The sequence below is a fragment of the Paralichthys olivaceus genome, chromosome 7 (assembly GCF_024713975.1).
Source record: "Paralichthys olivaceus isolate ysfri-2021 chromosome 7, ASM2471397v2, whole genome shotgun sequence".
Classification (NCBI taxonomy): Eukaryota; Metazoa; Chordata; class Actinopteri; order Pleuronectiformes; family Paralichthyidae; genus Paralichthys; species Paralichthys olivaceus.
In genome coordinates, this window is record NC_091099.1 from 18,245,668 (window position 1) to 18,260,074 (window position 14,407).

Sequence of the window (14,407 nt, forward strand, 5' to 3'; positions counted from 1 at the left end):
CCTGCCATGTTCTCAGTGCACGTGACTGGAGTCTTTGGCCGGCGAGGCTCACACCACTGAAGCAGAGATGATAGTCAGAAGTTGGCAAGCGAGTCACGGAAGAGTCAGCTTCTAGCAGTGCACGTTCATGTGTTTTGTGGCTTTGACGAGAGAACTGATGGGGGGGGATGGGATGTATCAGTTGCATGTGTAGCCTATTCTTGCTAGCTTTTCAAGGATTACTAACCCCAGCTTTTTATTATTTATTATTGCCAATATTGCTACAGGATTACTTATGAATCTAGCAGAAAAATGCAAGTTCATTATCAAACGTCATGACTGGCTTGATTCTGGGTGTTCAATATAGAACACTATATAGTGAGCTCATCAGCAAAAGAAAAAAACATTTTCAGACACTACTCGCAACAATTTCTCTTTGCCTGTTATTACATCATTGTCGCAGGATAATGACGAACAACAACGGCCAGTAAATTTACAATTTTATTCTACATTCAGTATTAAGAATGTAAAGAACATGGTGAATGATCACCTTTAAAAGTAGAAATAAACTTGTTTGCCACAGCTTGTGCTGTGCGGCTCTGCTCTTATGTCCATTAGTGCCAGGTTGGGTTCCTGCTGCCCTCCCTCCTCTCATCTCCCTGCTGCGAGCACAATGCATGATGGTATATATTGCTCGGATGGTGACCATCAGTTGTAAACTATTTTGCACAAAACATTGTGGCAAACAATATGTGCACTATATAGAGTATAAAGAGTTCACTAAACATTTGGGCAGCCCTAAAAAATGGTGAACTAACTATATAGTGGACTTTATAGTGATTAGTGAGTGATTTCAGACACAGCCCTCTGTTGTTTACTTCCTTTTCTATCGCTTTCCTTTTCTATAACATCCAGGGGACATATTATAACCTCTTGTCTTGTAAACAAAACAATGAAGCTCTTGATAAGACATCACAACCACCACCCCTCTCGCTTGAAACCACGTTCAGCGGTAGTGTAAGATTAAGTCCAAAGAAAAAACTAGAAAGAGAGGCATAAAGACATTCAAATAACAATACAGCACTGACACAAGATAATCAAAAGAGTCATCTGGGTTTACAGATAACCAGACATTTGAGGCTGGCATGATGAAGAACACGCACATACTTGCACGCACACACACACACAAACACTCAGACACACACACACACACACACACCACAGAGAAGAACCACAGAGAAGAACCACATAAAAGCGCTCTTGTATAGGCAGGTGAGTGTTGGTGCAGGGACCCCCTGTCTTTCAACTCACGCTACTTCAAACAGCCCCCTGCATGCTGATGAAACCTGGGCCTCATCACCACAAACAAAGCTGGTTCCACTACTCACACACAAAAGAGGTAAAAGAAAACTGTTTGTGTATTTTTTCAGACAGAAAACAACCACCACTAAAAGATCTGATATTTAGTTTTTAGCTATTGCTTTAGAATTAGGGGTCGCAATGTCGATCTGTTGGTTTCGTCCACCAAACAGAATGAATCCTGATGACTTTATTGATCCTCAGACTTTTCATCTCATACTACCATGAAGTTTATATTAGAATATTTGTTAGTAAAACAAATTCATGCATATTAAATATTAAGTATTTGGTGGAGAAGTTAAAATTTTGTTTGTGATTTGGTATCAAGAGACAGTTTAGTTCAATATGGTTTGAAGTTAACACTTGTTACTGTACTCACATGATTTGAAACAGGCCCTTAGCATAAATGTTTATACGTCTATAAAAGTTGACTTTTCAAACCAATTGAACCTGGTTTTAATTTAAGAAGTCTGACCACATTGGATCCACATTTTATCAAAAGTGTTTACAGGTTCCAATGAAGATCGGTCAACCATGGTGATATAGCTCAGTCACCTTAAGTTGGGTTAAGGGTTTGTAGCTTATTAAAGCAAACCACTTGCTGTGATTAAACTCACACCATGTCTCCACAACCGGTTCTCATACATACAGGCTGAGAACAGTGTGGGAGCAACAATCCCCGGACCATTACTGTTTAGTGCAGTTGTTGTAGTTGGATTAAGATGTTAGCTATCCCCTGTTAACCTCTCCTCACTGGACAGCGCTGATCCAGGGCCTAACATGGTGATCGGGGAGATGGAGCCACATGAAAGGATATCAAAGATATAAGACTTACATGGGCCCACACTGCAAAGGACTCCTGGAGGGCAGGGGGCTAAGGAGAAGAGAGACCCTCCTTCTCTCGTTCCCTCTCTTTTGCCCTCTCATGCATGTTCCGAATGTTAAACACCACCACATCCTCGTCCCCCTGTACCTCCTCCTCACTCGCCTCTTCCCTCCTCTCCTCCCACCTCCTGCCCTTCAGAATCACTGATGTGAAGTCTTTTGTGAGAGTGCTGGCTGGCCTCAGCCTGGGCTCTGTTACGGCCTGACCACTGACCCACTCACCCGCCTTTTAAAGAGGTTTTAGGGTCACGGGTTCACAACAAGGTGACTCAACTGTGAACGGCGGGCGGCATCCTCTTTCAAAGAGCCTATGTCTTCACCTTTTCCCTCTCAAGAATCTCTCTCCCTCTATTTTTGCTCCCTCTATCTGTCTTTTCTTTCTTCTTTCTCTCTTTCTCTTTCCGCCCCCCTCCCGTGCAGCCCTTCTCCCCATGTATCCTCAGAGACTGACCCGCCGTCTCAGCCCTAATTAGCATAGCATCCCAGAGCGAGGAGAACATGAAGGCTAATGGGGGTTGGGGCCCCATAACAACACCAAGGGTAAAGCTTCAAGTTTCTAACTAAGGCCATCACCTGACCACATTTACATGGGTTTCTGCAACCAGGATGCAGGCAGCAGAGTAATGCATGATAAATTATTCCTTTCTCTTGGCAGAGGAAGTGAACTGGAGGGGGAAGGCATCAGGATTCAAAGCAGTGCTGCATGGGAGGTATTTCAAATTCTAATAACTAAACTGTAATGAGACGAGCTTTCATAACTATGGTGATTGTGGAACAGGAGGAAACATATTCAGTTTTGCAATATGTTGTTCTGGTTTCATGGAAGCTGGAAATAATTCATCATGTTTTTCTTACACTGCATCAAATAGCAGGTGATTCTGCATCAGGATAATTCATTGTGGTATCCAATTAAACACTACCTCAAAAAGGGGATTAGGAGTTTCTTATGCGAGAAGCATTTTACATACGTATATTAGAAATTGGAAATATCATTCAAATACAAAGCTCCCTCTGATTGGAATAATCGCTCTTTTGAGATCCTCTTTCCATTGCTTCAGTTCTTTATTTTCTCATCTCAATACAGTCGCCTCCCAGCATTTAGTTTCCTGGTGTGACTTTCTGTTCTCCATGTTATGTTCTCCCCATGTCTGAGTGCGTTTTCATTAGGTACGCTGGCTTCCTCCCACAGCCCAAAGACATGCCAATAGTTTCTTATAATTGGAGACTAGTTTGACTATAGGTGTGGAAGGCGATACACAGGTGACCTATTCAGATTGTAGTCCGCCTCTCACCAACTGTCAGATGGGATTGGCTCCAGCTCCCCCCATAACACTCAGAGATATAGGTCTATAAGGGGTATAGATAATGGATGGACTTTTTCTTTGATACATTTTTTAAGTGTATGTAAAGCTGTTGTATTTGTATCCTAGTTTTCGTTTAAAGGATATCCTCGAAAATTAGATATATGCACATACACATCTCGTTATGCAAGAGTTTAAAGAGTTTTGTACATTGCACAATATTCAGTGATTGACTTATATATAGTATAGAGGTCTGACAGGTCAACCGTGTTAGTCTCTCAGTTTTCACTTTGCTCTCAAAGGGATCTATTGTCATTCACCAAACTGTCTCATTCTAATAACAGGATCCAACAACTTGATTGTTGCTGTTTTGAGACCTTCAGCTAACAAACACGTCTCCAACATCCACAGTAAGTGTCATTCTAAGCAAAACATGTGCGTCAATAATGAGGTTACTGTTGTACTGTTATAGTATAGGGAATCAAGTTCTTATGTCTCCGTTCATTAAGCAGCACAGATCCACATGTGGATCAACTTACCATTCCATGGCCACAGTCGGTCCCATCAGCCAGTGGCATGTGCTGCGTGCGGCATCCTTTGTGGTCCCCCTCTGCGCTCGTACACCACAGCCTCTTGCACTGTTTCTGCAGAGGGGAAAAAAGCATGCACTTGCATTAATCATTTTTGTGGCTGATTAGGAAACAAGCGTGTCTATAATGTGAGAACATTGTACAGACAAAATGTGTGAAATGAATCTGTGACTTTTATTAGGCCCACTGCAGAATTTAAGAGTAAACATATTGCTTTCTTTCTTGTGGAAGGAAGTGTGCGTGATTGCAGCTCCAAAATATGTGTATTGGTTTAATCACATTCTTATGTTATGTTTAATATTTTTTTTAGTCCAAGTAGCCATGAACTGACACTTTCCTTTGTGCATCACTGGTTCCCACACATGTGCGAGATGCATTTTCAATGCCTCAGCATCGGGTTGTAATTAATGGCTGTGCAGTCAACAACAGGCTGAGATAATCTGCCTGTTTGTATTTACATTAGGCATGGGAATTTACTGAAACCAATCCACACTATATTATAATAAACTGCACACAATCAACTGATTTAAATTTCCTTTTTTTTAGGATATTTTCTGACCTACAAGAAACTGCTTTGCTGACAGTTCATGAAGGTTCTCTACTTCCACTTGAAGTCTTACATCTTCACTTTTTCATTGTGGTTCTGCTTTGATAGCAAGCCAACTTACCATGTAGGGGCAAATTTGAGAACCGGGTCCAAACATCAGTTCACACTGTCTGTTGGCATTGTATATTTGACCAGGGAGGAGGGTGGGCAGCTCGTACGTTCTGCCTACCGGCTCATCGAGGAGGCACTCTCCGTAGCCGGTGCTAGAAGAAAGAAATTGTAAGAATGTGTGTACTTTAAATGAAAAGAGAATACAAAAACCACACAAGTCTATTTACAAACACATACATGCACCATGCACACACATATGTCATCATGGTATGAAAATTCCCAGGATAATCCAGCATGATCTGACCCCAAAAAGTATCAACATGTGTCATCTCTTTCATAAGTAACAAAGTAAACATCTCAGTGTTATTGTCTGTGATCATCCTCAGATGTGTTTTCCCCTGTGGGTGGTCTGTAGAGTTACCTAACAGGGAGACTGATACCACTTGCCCTCGATGGCCTGTTAGTAAATGCTGTGCTTGTTTCAAGCTGTGAAACTGGTGTCAGGTGCCACAAACTGAATAAAACAGAACTGATACAGTCTGAAGAGGATCTTCGTGCTGACCACATTTTTAATCCAGGTATATTCCTCTGGAATCATAAAGCCCCTTGATTAACTTACACTTCAATGCAATGAATAATGAGAGATTGTGCTGTACGTCAGCCACACCCTGATTCATGACACAAAAACTGAGACAATAAAAACACAGCTGGACTAAATGTAAGTGCAGACACTCCACATATAAACGTATCTGCCTTTACAGACGTGAAAAGGCACTACACAAACATGCAAGCAGAGCGTGCTGAGCCTCAAAGGATCTCTTCTTTCTTGTTTACTTTTGAAAAAAAGGAAACTGGAAGTTGAGGCATGAATAGATGTGTCATTACACAATGTGTCTGCACTGCACTGACAAATCTCATCCTGGATTGAGCTGCTAAAGCACCTGCACCATACACATACAGCTGATGTGGGAGGACACAACATTACACGGGATTATCCTGAGTTACCGTCACTTTGTTTCTTTCCCCTTTCATTTGTAGCTGTGATGTAAGAGACTGTTGCAAACAGCACTGGCTTTCAAGGGGATGACTGCATGACAAGAATGAATCAGCAGCAAAAAATACTATGAATGACTGTGGAGGAACCTTTCAAGGAATCACACAGACACTCCTATATCACAGCGTCTGTCAGCAGTTGGTCATCTGTCCAATCAGTCTCCTGGAACCTAATGGAATGATTATTAAGACCAAGACAGACAGAGGATGGAGAGGTGGTCTCTGTGGTCATTTTTAAAATTAAATGTCTACCACTACTACGATGAAAAAAAAAACACGAAAGAGACTTGATTTATAAGATGACATATATTTGGCTGTAGCGTGCTTGTCAGAAAAGAAGAAAGAATCGTTTCCATGTTTAATATACTGGGCTATGGTTTTTGAGTGACATGCAGCATTGCTTGATTTGTTTGATCAAACAGCAGCAAATAAACTGCAGTATGCTGTCATATAAGAGCTTGTCTCTGATGCCCTGTAACCTTTACTATACATCAAGATATATGATATATATAAGATAATGACAGAGGTCTCTTTGAATTTGAAGTGACATACTACAGAAACATTTTCAAAAAAATGTTTACATTAGTGTTTTCAAGAGTGGTTAGTCTAAATTCTGAGGTGAGTAATGGAAAATGACAGGGCTGGGCTCCTTCTTATGATCACGCGGCTTCAGACAGAAGGGGCAAACACAACAATTAGTGGTTGGCAACAGTCAAAAATTAGCATTTTACTTTAAGTTTTGGATTTTGAGGCTTAAATCAAACGGCACGGAGCCAGGGAGAGAATGAATAGCTGCTTTATGTAGCGGGTTGATGCATAATAACACTGCACAACAGCGGGACGCTTATCATCAGCCTTCAGGTGCGGGAGTTCAGTGTTCACATTATTACAGCAACAGTGAGATAATGGGGTGGGGGGTGGGGGGGTCCTTCACCTTTCTCTTTTTCAAACTGGTAGGTGAGTGGTGGAGATTGAATTTGCTCTTCAGGAGAAAATGGGCAGTCAAAACACTGACGTACTTGACCAGGTCAGCCCACTGAGCAGGAGTGGTACTGTAGTGTGAGATTGAATCAATGCTTCTCATTGTTGACTGGAGACGGACTTCAAAAGCACTTAGACTTTGGTCTCGAGGGCCTTTCCCACCGCTGTGGCTCCCACACTTGAGCCAAGTGCTCCTTCACTTTCACTATACCTGCATTGTTTTTTAAATATCATGTATGTTAAAGTTTATCACAAAGATATTTGACATTTACTTCTCTTGGTGTTTGAGCGGTAATCTGCTACACACAGAAACCCAACACTGCGTATACGAACCAGTCCTGATAATAAATACATTCATGAAGACTGTCCTCACATTTAGCCAAATGTTCCAACTGCTGAACGTTGAGATCATCACTGGAAACTATGCAGAGCACAGCCTTAAAACTCCATAAGAGGCGTCGCCAAACACTGAGCCCTCGAGATGCATCTAGGCCACAAGGCTGTCCATTGTGAAGGCCTCCACAATTAACAGAGGAAAGGAGGCAAAGATTAAAGGGTCAGGTCCAGGGAAGATCTAATTATAACTGACATTTCCCATCTTGAAGGAAGCCCTTCACCAGGATCAGTGACCATGGTGCTGGGTTAAGAGCTGGTGTGAAAAGCAAGCTAAAGTGACTAGATTACTATTTGCGCAGCATCTTGGGAGCAGGACTCAGCCTGAGCAGGGAGACAGCTGAGGGGCTGCTGGAGATGTATCGCTCAGGTCAGCCAAGGAAGACCCCGGGATTCAAACAGGAAACAGTCTTTCAACACCAGGCAATAACAACTCCACATAGTTTACATTGCACTGACCTGTCTACAGAGCACTGCGAGAGATGTAGAATAACTTTGTTTAGCTGGCCATGTCACAACAAGTAAAGTAAGTTAATGACACTCTTAAAATGTGAAAAGGGATTGTATGAGATTAAAAAGAAGAAGAGCCAAAATCCCTTCCCAGCAAGAAGGTCCCCCGTTTGAATCCTGGTTCAGCCATGGTCTTTCTGTTTCGGCGTGGGCTTTCTACAGGTAGTTCAGCTCCTCCCACAGCCATAAGACATGTGGATTGGGGTTAAGTTAATTGGAGACAAAATTGACAGTGAGTGTGAATGTTGTTTGTCTCTATATGTTGGCCCTGCAAGCAACCTGTTCAGTGATAAACCCAACTCTCATTCGATATCAGCTGGGATTGGCTCCATCTCCCCCAAAAACCCTTCAAAGGATAAACTGTTTACAATTGGCAAGAAGAGGTGACAGTACTCACTCTAAAAACTCAGTGATGTACTTGCGACTGCACTTCGACCACGACCAGGGATTGGTGTCGTAGTTGAGGGTGGGAGCCATGACGTGGTACTGGTGCTTCATGCCTGCCTCTCGACATTTTGGATTGTCATCGTGGGGCATGTTGAACCTGGTGCAAAGAGGGAGAAAAAGAAAAAGGGGGCATTAGAGATGAAAAAAGGGATATAAGGAACACACACAAAGTGATTATCAGCTGCTTAGTGGCTCAGTCATAGCAAGAAGGATAAATGTCACAAGATTTAAGTTCAGCCATTTTTAACAGGGGATCACCCTGCACGATCTTGGCTGCTGCACATCATTTTACCTACACACCCCTCTGCTCTATCTCCCAAACATTTATACAGTCAAATCCTCCAAAAGGCTTCTGTAAACCTTCTAATGGCGAGTAGGCTGTGTTGTAAAACATCACTCGCCATCAATCAGCATCTATTGTCTCCACCATCACAGCCAACAAGTTAGAGAGAATCATCTCTAGCTCACCACTTGGAGGTGAGAGATCACCATCTCACATTCTCAAAGGGCTTAAAGCTGAGAGAAGGGCAGGGGCAGTGACACCACATGTGTGTACAACCTACACATCACATAAGAACACAAATGTTTTTAGAGTTGCAACTGATGATTATTTTAATTATCATCTGTCACTGTGATATATTCGGATTCCTTGGATTCCCTGGAAGTCAAATATGAAACCTGCACTGACGTAAAACAGATCAGGCATTTTTTCCTAATGAATGACTAAAAATCTTAAACGATTATCAAAGTTAATTTTCATTTGCTTCCATAAACAATTAATCAACTAATTGTTTGACATCAGGCATTATACACTCACAGTAAGAACAACTGTATAAAGTGGGGAACACAGCATGGCATTTGCAAATTAATGAGTTACTCCAGGAAGTCCACAGTCAGCGCTTTTCTTGATCGTGTCCAGAGGAAGAGTGCAGTCCAGTGTGGATGTCCTGTTTTGTGCTGCGGTTTGGCACACGTTCATGGATACATGCGGTGCCTGCACAAATGCGAGCATGTGTATTTATACACGCAGGAACCCATGCAGCTGCATGATGTCCGAGGTGTTTACAACAGGATGTGGGCCAGTGCTGTTCTCCAGGCCTGTGGCTTAGGGTCAATCCATACCACCACACAAACAAGACTTAGCATGGCTGGCATGAGGCCCACCCTACAGGGGCTGAGGGCCTGAAGGAAAACACCCTGAACATAATTAAGCCTCTGGCACAGTAATGAGCTCTGAACACACAAACCCAGGCTGCTGCCTCATGCTGACAATAGCTAATCTGGCTCAAATGGTCTTTGCAAACTATTTTCTATCGCTTATGATGGCGGACAGGTGCATCAAGGTGATGCAGAGAGTCACAGGCAGATAAATAAAAACAAACCGCTCAATCCTTTGCTGCAACATGAAATGGATTTGAGACAATCTCCAAAAACAGTTCTCTTAACACATTACGCTGATTTAGGCTACAACCATACTACTAGGATTTAGTTTGAAAACACTGTTTTCCAAGCGAAATCCACACAAGCGTTTTAGCTTCATGTCAGTTTTTATCCCTGTCCATACATATATCAAACATAACTATGAACACATAACACATATCACGTTACCACTCATGTATAGTGGACATGTGCATGCTGGAAGCAGCAATGGGTACACATGTAATCAGTTGTATCATATTGTACAACCGCTGTTTGCAAAGACAACAGGGTTAGCAGCACTAGTAATAGATTATCCATGTTGCATTCTACACTGGTAGCCGAGGCTAATGCTGGTTGTTTCTTCCAGAAGAGGGTCATGTGATAGGAGCCTGATAATTAAGTGAAGGCTATGTCATGACCGAAAAGACCAGCAAACAGTTGTGTGACTTCCTCATCATTTCCAAACATCTCTGAATCTGCCCATACAGACTCAAATGCAGCTCCAGAGTTTTCAAAGTAAAATGTGGGCAGCAGCGTTTCCAAAAGTTTTAGTGGCTTTAAAACTTCGTTGTAGTGTTGACGCCAGATGTATCCATAGCAGAGCTGATGCATTTTCAAAGCATAGTATTATGGATGTAGCCTTAGTTTAATCAGGTCTGAGGAACACTAATGGAGATGCTGGCTTGAAATCGTGAGATGAGAGGCTTTTAGTGTAATTAGCTTATAAATCAGGCAGTTTTGTGACTCTCCTCTTCACAACCTCAGGGGACAGATCGATAAAGGAGTCAATGACAAAGGGAGTGTATCACCTCTGGCACAAACTTATTGGCATCCAGAATGTCATCCTTTTAAAGTTCCCTTGCTTTTATTAAAAGCTCTTAAGAAAATGAACTGCTTTGCTCTTTCCAGATCGCAATCTTAATGCCATGCTGCCATGGCGATTTTCAGCAAGACATAAACAGATTTCTGCTGAAAGGCTCATAAATAACATAAAGAGATACACTTGTTGGAACGATGACAACCTGAGTTTCTGCAGATTGGCGATAAAAAGCATACGATTTTTGCATTGTCAGTGGATTTCACCAGTTTGCTGCTTCAGGTGGATTTAGCAACAAAAGAAACCTTCTTTGACAGGCCCAGTCACTTTGTCCCTCGAGCTTGCTGATGGAATATGAGTGATCGGAACAATGCAGGTGAAGTTCTGTGGTGTAGCCTGTCATTTTCCTCTGTCCCTTGGTAGCTCTATAATTCTCTAATGACGGATCAAACTGTCAGAAGGATTTGTTTGTCATCTAAGTCACTTGAAGCCTTGGTGTCATCAGATGACAAACTTGATAAATCCTTGTATGTGTCACTTTTGAATGGCTATTAAGTGAAACTGGCTCGCCCTAAAATCCCCATGATGGCTATTGCGGCCATCCGAGAAAGGCCTCCTATCCTTCAGTCTAAATCTTTCTTTAATCTGCAACACTCTAGAGTGGCTCCCACTACCTGACACCGGCTTTCCCAGAGCACTAAACACCCCGGAGAGCTCGTGCCTGTGAATGCAGCGATTAACCACACCAGGAGGCAGCACCAACTGAGCCTCCAGCTGCTTGAACTTTAGCATAAACAGATACACACGAGACGCAAGGGGAAGACGGCCCAGAGACTCGTCCATCTGGCTGCTCTGCACTGGAAGAATGTGTGAGCGTGAGGAGGAGGCAGAAGAATATCTTTCATTCTTACCCCAAATGGCTCAAAAGCTCACACTGACACTGCTCCTCTTTATCATCCACAAAAACAGAGAGGCAGACCGGAAAGAAAATCTGTCACTCACTTTCACAGTTACGCTCTATGAGGGAGGTGGGCATGAGGAAAGGACAGAAAAAAACTGATGGGTGCTTTGTCTGGCTTTAAGAATTTGCCCACAAGTGAGCTGGCAGAGACGAAAGAAAAGGTGTTCAAAGAAAGAAAGACTTTAGATCTGATGCTAATCATGCTTCTAAAATTACATCTTAATGAAATCCACTGAACTACAAGGCTAGAAAGAGGCCGCAGTGACTGATTTATGACAGTTTTACCTCAGATTGATGTTTAGAATAAACAAAGCCTCATATGACAGATAAAGTCATGTGTTTATGATTACGTGTTTAAGATTACTCATGCAAGGTTGTTTTTTTTTCACATCATACATGTGGCAGTATTAGCTTGTTGTGAAAACACTGTCTGGCAGAGTAGCATGTTGTGATAACACTGCTTTACTAACAGACGAAGAAGTTAAATATGACGAGGCTGTCACATCTTCAGCTTCTTTTATCAGTCGTTGGTTGCTGATATTTCAAAGCAGGAGAGGATCAAGTCTTTCCAAATATTGAACATTTTCCAAATGCTTGCAAGTACATTTGGTCTTGTACTCTCTGATAAAGCTCTGTGTATGTGGGAATGTAGAAAAAAAAACAAAGTCTGTGATAAAGGGAGCTCCTCACCCTTACAGACAATACTGCTCCTGGAGTTCTGAGTCTGATACTTACACAACATAGTGATTTCAAGTGACGAAGCCCCTTATTTGCATAATGCCCATCAAGCAGCTACTCCACTAGCTCCTAACAAAGCCGGGTAAAGCAAGAGCAGTGTCCGATATATCCTACATGCTCTTGAAGCAGTTGACCGATCACAACAGAGTGGGCCAGCTGGCCAATCAGAACAGACATGCCTTTCTTGGGAAGCCAAATGTTTCAGACAGAGGCTGAAAAGAGGAGCTGCAGCAACTGACAGTATTAGAAAAGTGATGATTTTCTGAATATTGGCACATTTTACGTAATAACCCAAATAAAAATGATCACAGCACAATATGTCTTGTTTAAAATAATCAGGATAGTCCCACCTCTCTAGACACAGCTCGGACGAATACAGGGTTAACTTTGCTCTAAAGAAAAGTAATATAGGCTGGCATGTTATTAGAAATCCAAGTTCTTACTTTATTATGTTTTGCACCTGTGTCCGCTGCGCCCTACGTTCCATGATAAGAGGGCTTTTGTTGGTCAGGTCTGGCTGCGAGTGGTGAGATAGGGTTTGTGTGTGTACGTGTGTGTGAGAAGGGTGGGGGGCAGGGTTGCTACAAGATCTGTGCAGCAACTTACACATGGCCAAGCTCATGAGCGATGGTGAAGGAGGCACTAATTCCATTTTCCTCACTGATGGAGCAGCTCCGGTACTGGTCGCACATGGTCCCCAGCTCCGCAAGCCCTAAGAGGTCACGTACACACATTGAGTCAAACACACAGATGCACATAAACACGTACAGCATAGTGCTACTTGAAAAAGAAAAATGCTGCTTGAGTGTTAAAGGCGATTAAACCATCCAAATTTCTGTTTTGTAAGAGAGATTAGCCCCGACATCGACTCCCTCCCTTCTCCCCACTCTACCACTCTGTTCTGTCACTATAATATTATTAGCTGACAGCTTGCCATAAACTCATTACTGCACAGTTTATGGCCTGCGGTTAATGGGGTGGAAAGTTAATTGAAAGAGAACTGAGGTGAAGGTATTTTTGCAATAGTTTACCTAACGTGTCACATTTGTCTTTCGCACGGCAGATGTCTTCTCTAAAAAAAAGAACACAAAAAATATACAATGATGTTAACAGTTGTTGAAGAGGAAAATTCCCTTAAGAAATTTGGTTTTGCTTTCAAAGTGAGGAAAAGGAGAGGTTGAACCTGGTGATGAGAAGTGCTGTGTCATGGTGAGAGGGATGGCTGTCATCCTGGACATTTTGGGTCTGCTGCCAAACACAGAAGTTGTGGAGAGTCGTGGCAGCGTTGAAGCTCACTGTTGGCCCTTCCTGTTTGGGTTGAAACACCAATGGGGATGTAACCAAGAAACTGGGTATACACATGATAATTTAATAGTATATCTTAACAATCTCATATTTAGAAGGATACTGTACCCTGCATTTGTCCGCTATGACTCTGGCAGGAATTACATAAGGTAAGGGTAAAGATTTTTAAACAGCTTTCCACACGATTTTAGATTAACAACGTCAGCCTTTAGTTTTTAAGTATGTAAATATTGTATTCCCATATAAATCCAAGGGTACATTATGACATACCTCTTGCACAAAGACCCCTAAGAACAGCTGGAGATTTCAGATAACCCAGTGGGTATATCTACTCTGACATGTTTGCATATGCACTAGTCAACATGATGGTTTTTCTTGATGAACTAATCCATCCATCTATCATCTATCGCAGTTATCCTTTGAGGTTTTTGGAGTGGCTGGAGCCAATCCCAGCTGACACTGGGTAAGAGGCATGATACACCTCGAACAGGTCGCTAGTGTATCGCAGCTCCAACATATAGTAACAAACAACCATTCCCGCTCACATTCACAACTATGGTCAATTCATCATCTCCACTTAACCAACCACTGCACGTCTTTGGACGTGGGACGAGTGAATGTGAACATGAATGTTCTTGCTGTGAAGCGGCAGTGCTACCAACTGAACAACCATACAACTCCCTTTGATAAATCGAGCTCTTTACCCCCATCATCTGTTCTAATACCAAGGTGTTGAGTAAAATGTTTATATGGTACTGTATATAAATATGTGAAATATAATTAGGTTGGAAAATACTATGAATTAAATATAACTGTTCAGGAATCAATCACACAACTACAGTGAGTCTCTTCAGCCACATCTCATTTGCAGGTGGCACCCTGCCTCACTATAGTACTGTTTGTTTTCCAAGGAGACCTCTCTTGAGACTTGAGACTGACAAGGTTGATAGTGTCCTTTCAAACAGGCCCCACAGAGAAAAGGCCAGGCCACGAACACCTGCACTGACGTCA

The 14,407-nt window shown here is 42.3% G+C and overlaps 1 protein-coding gene across 3 annotated transcripts in view; it reads right to left on the minus strand.

Moving 5' to 3' along the window:
- LOC109624417 (A disintegrin and metalloproteinase with thrombospondin motifs 20) overlaps positions 1-14,407 on the minus strand; it is a 122,628-nt gene that overhangs the window by 55,939 nt on the left and 52,282 nt on the right. For all 3 annotated transcript variants that reach the window (XM_069527713.1, XM_020079061.2, XM_069527714.1), the window contains 6 exons: positions 13,275-13,399; positions 13,123-13,163; positions 12,698-12,803; positions 8,107-8,253; positions 4,783-4,924; positions 4,064-4,168 (listed from right to left, as the gene is read on the minus strand). In XM_069527713.1, coding sequence (XP_069383814.1) covers positions 4,064-4,168; positions 4,783-4,924; positions 8,107-8,253; positions 12,698-12,803; positions 13,123-13,163; positions 13,275-13,399 — 666 coding nt within the window. The remainder of the gene's footprint in view (positions 1-4,063; positions 4,169-4,782; positions 4,925-8,106; positions 8,254-12,697; positions 12,804-13,122; positions 13,164-13,274; positions 13,400-14,407) is intronic.